Source organism: Danio rerio, chromosome 13, assembly GCF_052040795.2.
Source record: "Danio rerio strain M-AB ecotype USA chromosome 13, GRCz13ab, whole genome shotgun sequence".
Classification (NCBI taxonomy): domain Eukaryota; kingdom Metazoa; phylum Chordata; class Actinopteri; order Cypriniformes; family Danionidae; genus Danio; species Danio rerio.
In genome coordinates this window covers 19,839,950-19,854,960 of record NC_141033.1, presented here as the reverse complement: position 1 = coordinate 19,854,960, position 15,011 = coordinate 19,839,950, and the positions used below count along the sequence as shown (strand labels likewise).

At 34.3% G+C, this 15,011-nt stretch overlaps 2 protein-coding genes across 36 annotated transcripts in view; both read left to right on the top strand.

Annotated features, from left to right (window-relative positions):
* vdac2 (voltage-dependent anion channel 2) overlaps nucleotides 1–15,011 on the top strand; it is a 732,443-nt gene that overhangs the window by 317,137 nt on the left and 400,295 nt on the right. The gene's annotated exons all lie outside the window — the stretch shown is intronic.
* Nucleotides 3,970–15,011, top strand: part of washc2c (WASH complex subunit 2C) — a 51,315-nt gene continuing 40,273 nt past the window's right edge. For 15 of the 35 annotated variants that reach the window (XM_087279154.1, XM_087279148.1, XM_087279151.1 and 12 more), the window contains exons 1-8: nucleotides 3,970–4,152; nucleotides 6,567–6,706; nucleotides 6,801–6,965; nucleotides 11,119–11,187; nucleotides 11,281–11,454; nucleotides 12,916–13,009; nucleotides 13,099–13,160; nucleotides 13,328–13,387. In XM_087279154.1, the coding sequence (XP_087135280.1) occupies nucleotides 6,578–6,706; nucleotides 6,801–6,965; nucleotides 11,119–11,187; nucleotides 11,281–11,454; nucleotides 12,916–13,009; nucleotides 13,099–13,160; nucleotides 13,328–13,387 (753 nt within the window). In that variant the 5' untranslated portion in view covers nucleotides 3,970–4,152; nucleotides 6,567–6,577. The remainder of the gene's footprint in view (nucleotides 4,153–6,566; nucleotides 6,707–6,800; nucleotides 6,966–11,118; nucleotides 11,188–11,280; nucleotides 11,455–12,915; nucleotides 13,010–13,098; nucleotides 13,161–13,327; nucleotides 13,388–15,011) is intronic. The other 20 variants (XM_087279156.1, XM_087279150.1, XM_087279153.1 and 17 more) reach the window with 2 other exon arrangements.

The following is a 15,011-nucleotide window of genomic DNA, read 5'->3' as shown; positions in this document are numbered from 1 at the left end:
TACCTAAGTGCAAATTATATAGCATCATTATATTGCCCCACTCAGTTTATTTAATGTTACTTCAGTTGTACTGCAGATTTTACTGCTGTTGAACTTTATTGTATTGCAGTTGAACTGTGGTTATACCTCATTATACTGCGATTTCTCAGTTGTATTGAATTTGGTCACCGTTATCCTTGTATATAGGCTACTGCTTTTGTACTGTTAAGTTTACTGCAGTTATTTTTTATTATTCATTTTGCAAATAAACTCTTTTTGAAAAAAAAACTCTGAACAAAAGTGCAGTTCAGTTCTTACCACACCATTGGCATATTAGACTACAGCAGCACAAGTGCAGTAAAGACGGAGTTTACTTGTTTTCATTCCATTTTACTGCAGCTTATACTGCTGTTGAACTTTTTTGTACTTAATTTACTGCAGTTATATTTCTACATACTGCTATTGTTTTACTTCAGTTAACTGCAGTTATTTTTAGTAAGGGTGGAAAGTGACCAAAATCTGTCAAATTTACGTCAAATACTGACATTTATTTGTCAGGTGTGGAAACCAAAATCCAATGTATGATAGACGTCATAGTGGTAACATCCACACAACATTAAGCTGTAACATTATTAGACGTTGATATTTGGTTGTTTTTAGGTGGTGTTGAAAAGTAACCAAAATGCAATATCTGTCCGACATTGACGTTGGCCTGATGTTGGGTTCTGACATCAACCCAATTTTCATTTCCAAACAAAATGCAATGTCTTATGACGTTGGGGTACAATGTCAATCTGACGTCAGGATGACGCCCTGTGCCAGCTGGGTAGTATTCAGCTTAAAGTGAATTATGTCATGTAGTCACTGTATAATGATGGTTTGTTCTGTAGAGGATGGAAAAAAATGCTCAAGGGGGCTAATATTATTGACCCTAAAATATTTTGTTTTATTTAGCTTAAATAAAACAAAAAAGACTTTCACCAGAAGAAAAGATATTATAAAAAATACTGTAAAAATGTCTTGCTCTGTTCATTTGGAAAATATAAAAATACAAAATAAAAAAGTCAGGGAAGGGCAAATAATTTTGACTTGAACTGTATATATGGGTAAAATAAGTATTGGACATGCTGTTGACTTGACATTTTCACCAGATGTTGGCAACAGGCAAATAATCCATATACAAAGAAAAATGACATGTTTAGTATTTATTTTACCTGCTGTATATAAATGTTGCCATGTGTAATGTATCAGATATATCATAATTTCATATAATTTACATTTTTTGAGTTATATTAATAATAATAATAATAATAATATTAAAAATAATAATAGTAATAATAAATTATGTCCAAAGTTTTAGCAATACATGTTTTATGTCCTTTAATTAACCTAATGTTAATAATTTAATATGTCTTTTTTTCTATTTGCACACATGGCTTTTTCATATAACAGTATCTTTTTATCACGTATCAGGATCTCAGTGTCAAACTCTTGAGTGTGAAGCAGCTTGTGTGAAAACAGTGTGAAATATTTTATTGCAATATTGTTCTTAATTTTAACATTGATTGTACTTTTGTGAATGTCTACTAAGTAAAGCTATGTAGTAGAGTGCTAGTTTAAGCCTTTCATGCTCTGGATAAATGATCCTCTATGAATAAACAGGCAGCTGTTTTATAACACAAGTCGAGTGATGTGGACTGTGGTTATGAATTTTAAGAGGTCACTAAATACGATGCATTGTAGTTGATTTTTAATGTTTTTGCTTAAAGAGATTTGTCAAAAAACATATTTGCTGTTAATTTTCTTACTTTAACCCAGATGACGGTTCCTTTTTTAAAGAGGACTTTTATCCCATCAAAGAGTCTATTTATTTACTTGTGCAAATGTGTGTACATGTATTCAGTTTTGAAATTAATTTCATTAGTATTATTGACTAATATGAAATGTTCAAGGGCTGCACAGTGACACAGTGGGTAGCATGTTTGCCTCACAGCAAGAAGGTCGCTGGTTCGAGCCTCGGCTGGGTCAGTTGGCATTTCTGTGTGGAGTTTGCATGTTCTCCCCGTGTTAATGTGGTTTTCCTCGGGGTGCTCCGGTTTCCTCCACAGTCCAAAGACATGCGCTATAGGTAAATAAGCTAAATTGTCATTAGTGTATGAGTGTGCATGGGTATTTTCCAGTGGGGGGTTGCAACTAGAAGGGCATCCGCTGCGTAAAACATCTGCTGGATAAATTGGTGGTACATTTGTGGCGACCCCAAATTAATAAAAGGACTAAGCCGAAATGAAAATGAATGAATGAATGAATAAAATGTTCAGTTGATTTATTTACAATGCAGTCTGTAAAGTAATATTTTCAGCCTTTTAGTAGATATATTATATGAGAGACTTGCTTTGTTTATCAAATAAGTGTATCTAATTGGATTTGCATTGTAGACATTAAATACGAGTTAAAAGTGAATTATTGTTTAATTTAATATATTAAGTTTTTAGTTTTGATTCTCCCAAAAATCATTCCACATAAATCTGCAGATCTTTTACAAAATTCTGCGCAGAATTAGCAAAAAATATCTACAGATTCTGTCTGGTCCTACCCATGAGGCTTAGCACCCACAAGACCCAAATGTTTTAAAAGAGGAAATCCTGTAAACGTTAATGAAAACAGGAAGTTTACAACATCTGCGAACTAATGAGAAGTCATATGTCCTCATATAGTACTCATAGAACTGATCACCTAAATAGTAAAAACATTTTGTAGTAAAAAAAACATGTACAAACAAAGGTTTTAGATTATTATTAAAGCCTAGTGGATTTTTTTTGAATGTTTGTTTTGAAAATATTGTGTGGAAAAAAGCTTGGTTGCTTCGTTTTCATTTCTGCATAAGTAGTAAACAACTACATTTAAAAATACTTTACAACATTTATGTTAGCAATTATACATTACCTAAATTTATGCAGACTTTAGAAAAAATATATTTAGATAAATTTAGTAAAACTAAAGGGACTAAGCCTAAAAGAAAACGAATGAATGAATGTTTAGATCATCCAGAGTCTTTGGTTCATGTTTTTTTTATGAATGTCAACATTCAAAGAAGTTTTAGGAAGACTTACTGTTGTATATTGTATGTCCAAAAAAAAAAAAAAAAAAAAACTGGTTTTAGATGTAATTTGACTCCCAAATATGTTTTTTTTTTTTTACTCAAACTATTTATCTGTGGAATTTATTTTGATTTTATTTGGTAAATTTCATGTTCAGAAATGTAGATTGAATACCTCTAAACCTTGTTTAAAGGTTTCTATTATAGATTTTCATTTATATATAGCCTCACTCCATTATATTAATAGCAAGACATGTCAAGATAATTGCAAAGGAAAGGAGCTGAAGTAAATTGAATAGTAAACTTGCTGTCTGTTGGGTAGGTTAAATCATCTGGTTATATTGTCATTGTAAAGGCTGTTCTGTTGAAATTGTCTTTTATTTATTTTGATTATGTAATTTATATTTTAGTTTATTTAGTTTATTAGTTACATTTGTATTATTTGGATATCATGTTTAAATTGTATCTTTGCTGTTCTTAAAAATAAATAAATAAAAATACAACATCCGCTCAACTGCAGTTCTCATGAGGGTGCCAGACACTCAAACATTCATCCACATGTTTGAATGCATGTGGTTTGAAATAAAACCTGTCAGCCAACTAATCATTACATAAAGCGATTTTCAGCATTGTGTGCATACAAACTAAATAATTAATTACAATTTTAGAATATTTTATGTGATAAAATACATGAGCACTGCATCTTTTTAACAGTTTACATCACCCAATAATGAAAATCCACTACAAAAAGCATGGATAAACCATGTTACGTTGCTGTCAGGAAGTGCAGATTTGAGTTCAGATGAAAAAATAAGCTCTGTTTCAGTAAAGTGTCGGTCACGCGCATCAGAAGCTGATCTCAGATCAGTGGCTCCGGGTCTCGCGCTTCGGTCAGGTGACTAGAATCAGCTGATTCTCTGCAGACGGAACATGGCCGACCTCTCAAAATACTGAGCTGATGATGGGGCGAATAAACAGCGACAAACTACCCTTGACTTTCCTCTCTGCTGGATTCAGGAGATTTTGAGGTGACGGAAAACACTACAGAGGATATCTGACAACAGTACGTTCATAAGGTAAAGCAGTACTTCAAATGAAAAGAGCAGAGATTCAGACTGTTAGCACAGCAGCTAGCCTTGCATGACAGCAGGTGGAGGAATCACATATAAATGCACAAAACAGTACAATAACAACCAATAAAATAATCAAATATGCGTTTGATAAGTGTGTATTTATAATTTTAATCGTTTACATTTTTAAGAAGGACGAGGATATTATTTTCTGCGTAGTTTTTGATTAGAATAATTATAACGTTTTAACTCTAAAAACGACAATTTGAAAGCTGTTTTGTTTGCACTTTATGTTATATATATATATATATTCTCTTTGTCATGATGACAGTACATAATAATTTACTAGATATTTTTCAAGACTCGTCTATACAGGTTAAAGTGACATTTAAAGGCTTAACTAGGTTAATTAGGTAAACTAGGCAGGTTAGGGTAATTAGACAAGTTATTGTTTAACGATGGTTTGTTCTGTAGACTATCAATAATATATATCTATTAAAGGGGCTAATAATTTTGAGCTTAAAATGTTTTAAGAAATGTAAAACTGCTTTTTATTCTAGCCGAAATAAAGCAAATAAGACTTTCTCCAGAAGAAAAATATTATCAGACATACTGTGAAAATTTTCTTGCTCTGTTAAACATGATTTGGGAAATATTTAAAAGAGAAAAACAATTCAAAGAGGGCTGATAATTCCATCTTCAACTGTACTGCATTGCATCTTAAAGAAAAACATGTACAATTCAAAGTAAAATATGTTAACAAAGTTTGCTTAAACATCTTTAAAGTCCACATGCAATCAAAACTATATGATTTTGTTAGCTTATGTTGCCAGTTTTGTGTAGACCATAAATCTGTGCATGCCATTAACATGAAAAAAAAAAAAGTTTGCTCTGGTAATCTAAAACTAAAATCTGAAAATGCGCTCCCTGTTTTTTTAAGTTACATTTAACCTATTTACATTCATCAGACTATGTGATTTTGAAGTATTCACCGGGGCTAACATACTTAACCATACTACTCCAGCTGTAAGATTTGACAACACAGAAACGGTGAGGAGGAGCTATCATAACTCTCCCGAAACACTTTTCCCGATCTTTCTAAAGGAACTGCCTACTTTATGACATCCATTCAGCTTGCTGCAGAAAAACAAAGTCATGCCAACTGCTATCTCATTTAATATTCCGTTTCTCTAAAAACTGCTTCACAATACAGAAAAAAACGGTTGCAGTTCCCGGTTAATGGGGACTTTAATGATGTAATAGGTCAAATATCAGCAGGATATTCAATCCTTTATTACAATCTGTTGAATTATTATTACATTCATTCATTCATTTTCTTTTCGGCTTAGTGGCTTTATTAATCTGGGGTCGCCACACCGGAATGAACCACCAACTTATCCACCATATGTTTTACACAGCGGATGCCCTTCCAGCTGCAACCCATCACTGGGAAACATCCACACTACGGACAATTTTAACTAACCCAATTCACCTAACTCCACATGTCTTTGGACTTGTGGGGGAAACCAGAGCACTCAGAGGAAACCCACGCAAAAATTGGGAGAACATGCAAACTCCACACAGAAACGCCAACTGAGCCAGGTGGGGCTCAAACCAGCAACCTTTTTGCTTTAAAGCGATTTTTGCTGCCTAATGCGCCACCGTGCTGCTTATTATTAATCCAATCTATTGAAAATTTACACATGAACAACACTATAAGTCTTTTTGGTGTTTTAGAAAAAAAAAGTCAGGATCTCACAAAGTTCCCAGAAGAGGTATATCTAATTATTTCCAAATGTAAAGTGGAGGTGAGTCCAATAAGCCAGTCAGAAAAAGAGGCCTAACAGTTTTCTTCCAGAAACAAAGGATAGCTTTTTAGCTATGATCATGCCATACTGGACAGGTAACCATACATTTCGGTTGAGATTCTCCAAAAAATCTGAACAGTCAAAAATTGCTAGCATTGGGTCGGGGAGTAAAACACAATCGTAAACTGGTGCTTTTAGAACTAAAATATTTCTAACCAAAAACTCTGAATTTGAACACATGATCAAAAAAGATGTGCTAAGGTATCTTCAGCAGCTTTACACTCGTCACATGTGGGGGAAACCGAGGGATAGAATTTACTAAGATTTGTTTTAGAATAGTGAAGTTTGTGTAATACTTTGTACTGAATAAGGTTGTGTCTAGAATTTATAAAACATGAATAAACGGATAAAAGGATAAAAGGCATCGATTCCAAGCAGTCAAAGAGATTAAAATCCTTAGGTCTTCTTCCCAAGCGACTTTCAAATGAAGAGAAGAAATTAACCTATAAAGAGGTTAGGCCCCTAGCATCTGGAGAGTTTAAAAACAAATCAAATCAAAATTTGGAATAATTAGAAGAACATAGTTTCCATACTCTGATCTTTAATCAACAGATTAAACCATCATGTCTAGTTTTATGGAGAACGGCCCCAGTAATCACAATGGGGAGGCCGAGCAGGTGTGGGAGAGACCCTGGACACTGGAAGAGATGCAGAAATCCAGCACCAACTGGTCACTGGCAGCAGACTCGGGGGTAGAGCGTGAAATGCTTTTATTTTTCTGTTTTTCTCCATTACTTCTTGGCTGTCCAGGTGATTTACATTGGCTGTTTATTTGTATCTGTGCAGCTGTTCCTTTTCCTGCGAGACTTCTCTCAGAGGATGCTGTCCAAGACACATGAGATCGAGAAGCAGCTGGACGGTCTCATCCGGGACACTAAAGCCACCGACAGCCAGCTACATACAGTGTTTAATGATTTCCTCATGCTGTCCAACACACAGTTCATCGAAAACGTATGTACACAAGGGTGTCCGCGAGGTCTTGAAAAGTATTAAAAGTTGATAAATCAATTAGGTTGTATTAGTTAATGTTAGGTAATGTATTTACTAACATGAACAAAACAATGAATAATACAATTTATTGCAGTATTTGTTCATGATGATTTGTTAATGGAAATAGTTCAAGTTAAATTTATTTATAGAGCACATTTAAAAACTAACTTGATCACAAGACTTACCAAAGTGCTGTACATAAGACAAAGTAAAATAAAAAGAGGGTAAAAAACATAGAAATAAGACAAGAGAAACGTCTGAAAAGAAGTAAAAATGTAGCATTAGGGTAAAGGTGTTTAGTTAGCTCATGGTGCATTTACTAATGTTAACAAACATGACTTTGGATTTTAGTAAAAAGGCTAAAATGATTTTAGAATGATTAATAAAGACTACAAAAGTACCGGGGACTCATGTACGAAGACTTGCGTTGTGTCATACTAAAACCTTGCATAGACACAAAGCTGTAAATGTGCATACGCAGTAAAAAATTTTGATGTATGAAACACTGCGTACGCCGAATCACGCATATTCTCTTTGTACATCCGAATGAACGTGAAACTGAGCGCAAAATGCACGAGCGCAAAACCCCTCCCTGCCTCCTCCCCCGTATGAGTGTGCTAATGACTCTACTTTGGCAAAACCCAATGAAAAAGCAATGGCAAAAGCAAGCAAAAATAAAAATTTTGAACAGAATGTGAATTGGAGGTGTTGCTTTCGGAGGTAGACCGGAGAAAAACGGTTTTATTTGCAAGTTTGTCAAGTGGGAGAGTTTAGCTGATGCGGTTAACACAGTTGGCTCTGAACATCGCACTAAGTGGATTAAAAAAAGAAATAGTGCGATTTATAGGTGTAAAAGTTTGTAGTGACTTTTAACAGCGTGAGTGGCATAGCTCGTAATGCGCATGGCAACATGTTTTGACACATTCGAGCATGAACTCGGTTCGATTACAGCGTCTGATGAACTCATTCTTCTTTTTTCCCCCTGCTACACATCAGATTTTGCCTACTCTTCATCATGAGGAAGAAAAGTAGGAATCTTAATAAGTGTGTGCATCATATTTTATTATCACATTTATTGAATGGAAGTGTTTCTGATTCACATGTTCACCTTATTGCAATGTGTGTGCAGTCGGTCGCTCCGATTACATTAGGCAAACCGGCAACTGCTGCAAATTGCGCTTTAATGTTTGGCTGGTCAACTGTATGGCATGGAAGCCTTATATACCTGATAGATATGTGGTTGAACCTGTCTCATACAGCTGCCATTGCAAGGCTTAAAGACACTTTGTAGTGTGCAATTTAACACAACTGCCTTTAGGAGTCGCCAATGGAAATAAAAAACACACACAATAAATGCACGTATGCCAGGCATGAAGTTGGCATGGACCAACGCACATTTCCACGTTCATTTCATAGTTAGTAAATCCAAACGTGAGCGTGAAACTTGGCGTACGCAAAGTTTTTATGCGTAGCAGTGTTGATTAGATTAGATTAGATTAGATTCAACTTTATTGTCATTACACATGTACAATGCAACGAAATGCAGTTTAGGTCTAACCAGCAGTGCAATAGCAGCAAGTGCAGGATACAGGAATAAGTTATAAAGTGCAGTTATAGAAAACTATGGTGATATTTACAGATGGATGTACCATGAACATTATATACAGGTTGGATAAGCTATGAGCAGATTTACAATATATGAATATATGTGCAGGTTGCTATTAATAATCAGTAGTGTGCAGATAAATAAACATGATTACAAGTGTATATGTTACAATATATGAATATATGTACAGGGATAGATAAACATGATTACAAGTGTATATGTAACAATATATGATACATAAGGCCCCTGGTCATGCTTAGGTCATGTTAGTAAATACATTAATTAGCATTACCTAATGAATAGTTTTTCTGAATATAATCTGCAAATACTGGGATGATGTGCAGTTTTTGAAATCGATAAAATATTGCTAGACGTGGCTGTAGTAGCTAAAGGTGGATTCGCCCTGCTTTAACTGGAATTTCTAATTTATTTGATCATAAAGATCTGAGTTCAGTGAGCATATCTGTAAGGTATTGGGGTCCAATGTCATTTAGTGATTTATAGACCAATAATAATATTTTCTGAATGTAACTGGGAGCCAGTGTCAAGACCTGAGGACAGGTGTAATGTGCTCTGATTTTCCTCATCTGGTCAGAATCCTGGCAGCAGCGTTCTGGATGAGCTGCAACTGACTCTCTTTTTGGGAAAGCCACTAGGAAGGCCATTACAGTAATCCACCCTGCTGCTGATAAAAGCATGAACAAGTTTCATAAATGGAAACAAAGCATCTAATTTTTGCAATGTATTTGTGTGAGATGATCATACGCTGACTTAGGAGGAATGTTTTGTTACATAATTTCACAAAAAAACTGATTTTACATCATAATTTGAAATCATTTAAACCATTTTAAATCACTAACTGCCCAAACTAATGTATTCTGAATCTTTTTTGTGAATCATGATGAAAAAGTCACCTAAAAATATACCACATAATACATTTGTATTCTGCATTCTAAAATTCTAAAATAGTGAATCAGCAGATTTGCTAGATAGAAAATGCAGTAGGCCTTGAAATATCAAGATAAATGTCTATAGAATAATTTATTGAGTTAGTATTAAACCTCTAAGTCTAAAGATTCATTCATTCATTTAAAGGTCAGACAGTTTGCCAAAGCCCTTTTTTATTAGTTGAATTATTGTTTTGTATTTTTCTCACTTTATGAGCCTTTCATAGGGGTAAATAATTCTTGTTCTTTGTTCCTACAGTTTTGAATTATATTGCATTGATTTGGCATTATCACAAGCTAAGAGTCTTTATGCCGAGCTCAGACTGCATGATTTTAGACATTTTGAAAGGTTTTGAGAAATCGCCGACAAATGTCCTGAAATCACAGGCAAATCGGTGCTTGTTCAAGTGTGAACAGTCACACAGTGTGAACTATCAAAGGCGCCATCTGAGAGAATCGCAGATGAGTCGCTGACACTTGTGAGATATTTGGTAGGCTAAATATCTGGACCTGTCGGCGATTTAAAAACCATGCCGTGTGAAATGTGTTTGGATGAAAATAACATTTGCGATTAACTACAGCCCATCAGAGAACAGCATCAACTAGTATGGGTATCTGCAGGCAAGCTACAGCATGAGGTTGAAGTTAAAAGTGCTTCTTTACAGTTTATTGGACCCAAGAAATGGAGGAAAAACAAGTGTAAATTTGGCAGGAGCACCTGTGTCTGTTTGACATGTCATCTGAGCAATACCACAACCGGCTCAAAAAAGAAAAATGTTTGAAAGAAATTGCGAATTCCATTTAAAGTCCAGATGAGGAAAATGAGTTCATTTTCTACCCCACTAAAGGCTTCTTTCTCATTATGTAATTAATAACAAAGGATATACTATGTGACCTCATGTTGTTTTCGTGTCAGTTCTCCCGTGTGTTTGGTTGTGAGATGTACAGTAATTTGTGTACAGAGACAAATTTGTCAGCGATTCTTCTATTGTAAAGTCATACATTACGGTGCTAAACCCCCTGTCGCCAATCCATCTTACATTGTAAACACCGCACCGACGGAACGCTACCCCAGATAGTCATGTACTGTGAAAACATCTGTGACACGACTACTTTGAAAATCCTGCATTCTGAACTCGGCATTGGTTGTGCTTTCTTAAAATCAGTATTTACTAAATGTACTGTAAGTTAAAATGTCTCCAGTTTTACCAGTTGAAGCTTAATGGCAAGAGGTCTTAACATATATGTGAGTCTTAAAAAAGCTAATGAATTTCACTCTCTGCTTTCTGTTTGTAACCTAGTACATGATTATAATTCAAAACCACACTGACTCATCACAGATTTTCTGTGAGAAAATAAGGGAGTGTTTTACACTTGTTATATTTATACATTTCCTGTTAAATGCTCCTCCATTGAGACTCAAAAGTGTCACAACTGTGCGTTTTTATTAGCAATTGTTCACACCTCCTAACAGGGAGATGAAATTAGAGCAGTTCCAAGTAAATATGAGGGTGTTAAAATAAAGGCTGTATTGTGAAATCTAATGTTTTTTATGCATTAGAGAGTTTATGATGAAGAGGTGGAAGACCCTACACCAAAGTCTGAAACCACTGAGAGACAACCTGAACAGGTAGGTTATTTTTGCTATGATTTTCTACTGGAAATAGTGTTATGAAAATCACAATGTTTCTTAGCAGTTTTACCTTTTAATACACATGTAAAGGAGAAGACGCGAGAACAGAAGGAAGCAGAACTTATTCCCAAAGTTCAAGAGGCCGTCAACTATGGTCTGAAAGTCTTGGAATCTGCTTTTGAACAGCTGGACATTAAAGCAGGAAACTCGGACTCTGAGGATGAGGAAGTTCTGGAAAAAGTAGAGCCTATTTTGGAAGCAAAGGTGAAGTGTTTTTCTAGAGCATTTATTTGATTATGAGTAGGCCTAGGCGGAATCTGCGCGCGCAGAAATCCCATCAGAGTTTTAGCCCATCATTGACTATTTGTTTACATGTGTAAACGTGTGTAAATTGATATTTGTTCAGTTTTTTAAATAATTTCAGTAATATTATTAATTAATATCAGGGTTTCCACAGGGTCTTCAAAAGTATTAAAAGTTGATAAATCAATTATGAGAAAATTAAGACCCTTAAATGTATTAAAAAGACTTAATCACGATTTTACAAGTTCTTGTTCAAAGTGTTTGACCTTAAAACATAACTATATTTATTTTCCTCCTAATATTAACTATGACATGCGCAATCCACAAGAGTGTTTCCGGCAAGTTCCTCCATCTGTGTGATGTCACGTAATTTGCGATAAACTCGGGAAGGTGATTTGACGCTCTCCAGATGTAGCGAAACCATAGAGCAAAACAGATGGCAAAATGGGAAAATGTAAGTTTGCGTACTCCTGGTTGGTGAAAGACGAGTTTAAACTGTGGCTTAAGCCTGTCGCTGAAAACAACGGCATAATTTATTCTTTCAGTCTTTGTTTCTTCCAAGCTTATCCAAGTTCTGTTGCATGGTTGTGCTCCATTGATTCATTTAACTACAACTGTTTATTAACAACTGTTCATTAAGTTAAAGATTTAATACTGATTAGAACTTGAGAGGATGAGGTCTTAAAATATTCTGAGAAGGTCTTTTAAAGTCTATTAAAAATACCAATAGGATTCCTGCATATACCCTGAATATGAAAATGTTCATTTGATTTATTTACAATGGAGTTACAATACAAGTAATATTTAATGTATTTTAGTCCAGGGATTCCCAACCTTTTTTTAGCCCGAGACCCCCTTTTCCCCTTGCCAATATTGTAAGGCTTCCACTCCACATTTAAGGATATTATTGATCATATAAATTTGCAGTAATGATGACAAAAAATTTAGTTTTCAAACAAGCGGTATGTTTATTACTATATCTAGATTTGTTTATGCACAAATAATAGCCTAATGTAAAATATAAAGCAAGTATATACAGCAGTAGGCTGAAAAACATAAGTCTTTGGGCTTAAAATTGGCCCTATTTGAATTTCAATGACAAAAATATTAGTATCCACACTGGTGTATACGAAAAAAAAATTATATAGGCTATTACAATTTAGTACTTGCATGTTATTTGTTATGCTTTATCAAGCACTGCATGAATTTTTTTTTATTTTTTTGGTCAGCTAGGGTATAAGATGAACTAAGGCAATGTCATTTTTCTCCCTATTGTCCACTGCTAAGCCATTTAGTGGTATTAAAACATGTTTTTTTTTTTTTTTTTTAGGATTATTGTTATTTTCATAAAAAAAAATACACCCTAAATCATATCCATGTGCACACTGTGACCACTGTTTCTGCTTTTGTTTTCAATGGTAGGATCTGTATGTGGACCGGCCTTTGCCATACTTGATCGGGTCTCAAGCCTTTATGGATCAGGATGATGTTGGCCTTGGAGATCTGTCCAGTGATGGTAAAATTTCCATAATCTTCATTTCAGAAAGATTTTTTTTTGTCATCATAGGCTGTTTTTAACTTTGGTCTGTTTGCTGTGCTTTATAGAAATGTCTATCGGTAGTGACAGAGACAGTGTCCTTGAGAGTGATGTTGAAGATGGTGATGAGGTGAGAGATGATGATAAATACGTACATGTACATTTATCTGAGTTGCAGAATTTGCATTTAATATTTTGAGATAATTTAAATGTTTTATTTATTGAAGAAAAAGCAAAATTTTCTTAAGACTTAAAAATGTGTTTATTTCTGTGTTGTTTTGTATAATATTACAAAAGCACACTGACCAGGACGATTACTCTGACCAGGATGAGGAAGTCCAAGGCAACTTTAAGAAGGTAAGATTTCTGTGGTTCTTATACACTATACTTGGTTGTGTATAACACATAGATTATCTATTTGCTTTGACAGCAGTGTTAATGTGATTGTTCACCCAAAAATTTATATTCTGTAGTCACCCTTCACATATCATACACTTCGAAAGAACACAAAAGAAGATCTTTTTTTAAAAATGATGGAAACCGGTAGCTGTTGACCTCCATATTATTTGTTTCTCCTACTATAGAAGTCAATAGTTATCAGTTTCCAACATTCTTCAAAATGTCTTCTTTAGTGTTCAAAAGAGAAAAAACACAGGTTTATAACCACTAAAATACCAGTAAATACTCCCCATTTTTAAAATATATATTTAATTATGCTTATTAGATATGGGATACAAATATGGGACACAAAACAAAGAAGTTACTAATCAAACATACAATTGAAGCAGGCTTTTTTAATTAAACAATTAATTATAATATTATTAATTAAGCTAAAGAAATGTTAAAAAGCATTTAATGTAAAGGTGAATAGGAAATGTAAATCTTATAAACAGTTTAAGGCCCAATTCTATTTTAATACCCCTACCCCTTCCCCATGGTCCTTAAAACCGAGTGTGAAGTGAAAGGGCTTCAAAATGTAAGAATTGGGACAGCACTACAGCAGCCTGCACATGTCATCATGTCATTGCAAGCTCTTGCTTCATATGAGATCGACGAGTTATTCCAGTTTTTATTTTAGCATTTTCTTTTAAAAATCAAACGCTGTTATGAATATATTAAAACATATGCTTGTTTGTTGAAAAAATTTGTAATAATAATGACAAAAAATACAAATTTGTGGATTTTCTTGCTTACAGGTGCAACTATTCTGCCGTTGTGGCTGGTGGAAATTTTCTTACCCCTTGGTTTTGAGTGTAGCCCTGAAAAATTTCAGTTCGAAGGGCTATCTACCCCTTCCCCTTAGCTCTAGGCCTTTAAACTAAAGAGAATTGGGACACCGATACCCATTCTCGTGAACGCGCAAAATGAGGGGTAGGGGTAAGTGGAAATGCTTATTAATTGGAATTGGGCCTTAAAGTCAACATTAGCGCTCCTGTTATGTGCCTGCTCAAGCACGTAACTAATGAAGAGGAGAACCCAACCAAATACAATGCAAATACTTAAAAAAAAAACTATTTAATTAAAGGTTACAAACTGTAAAAAAAATTAATTACAGCGGTACAAACCTAACCTATATGTAAATTAAATGTCTAAAACAGTTAAACAGACCATCTGCAAGACGAGGATAAATAATGAGCCTCCTCCATTCGGCCTTTACTTTCACTTTCTTTTTCTCTTATTCGTAGATAAGAAAACAGTGTTGTAAGCACAGACATCCATCAGCCTACATAATTAATTATGTTTGTTAAGCACAAACATTAGTTTCAAAACTAAATTCAGTTCTAATTTCCAGCAAACAAATAAATGAACAATAATAATGAAGTGTGTTCAAAAAACTGAGTTATATCAAAATGCACATGTCCTATGCACCATATGGTCCAAAACCCGACAGGTGGACAAATATAAACTTGTAAACTTGTTTTAATAAAACAAATATAAATATGCATATAACAAATACTACTACTAATAATAATATCATTAT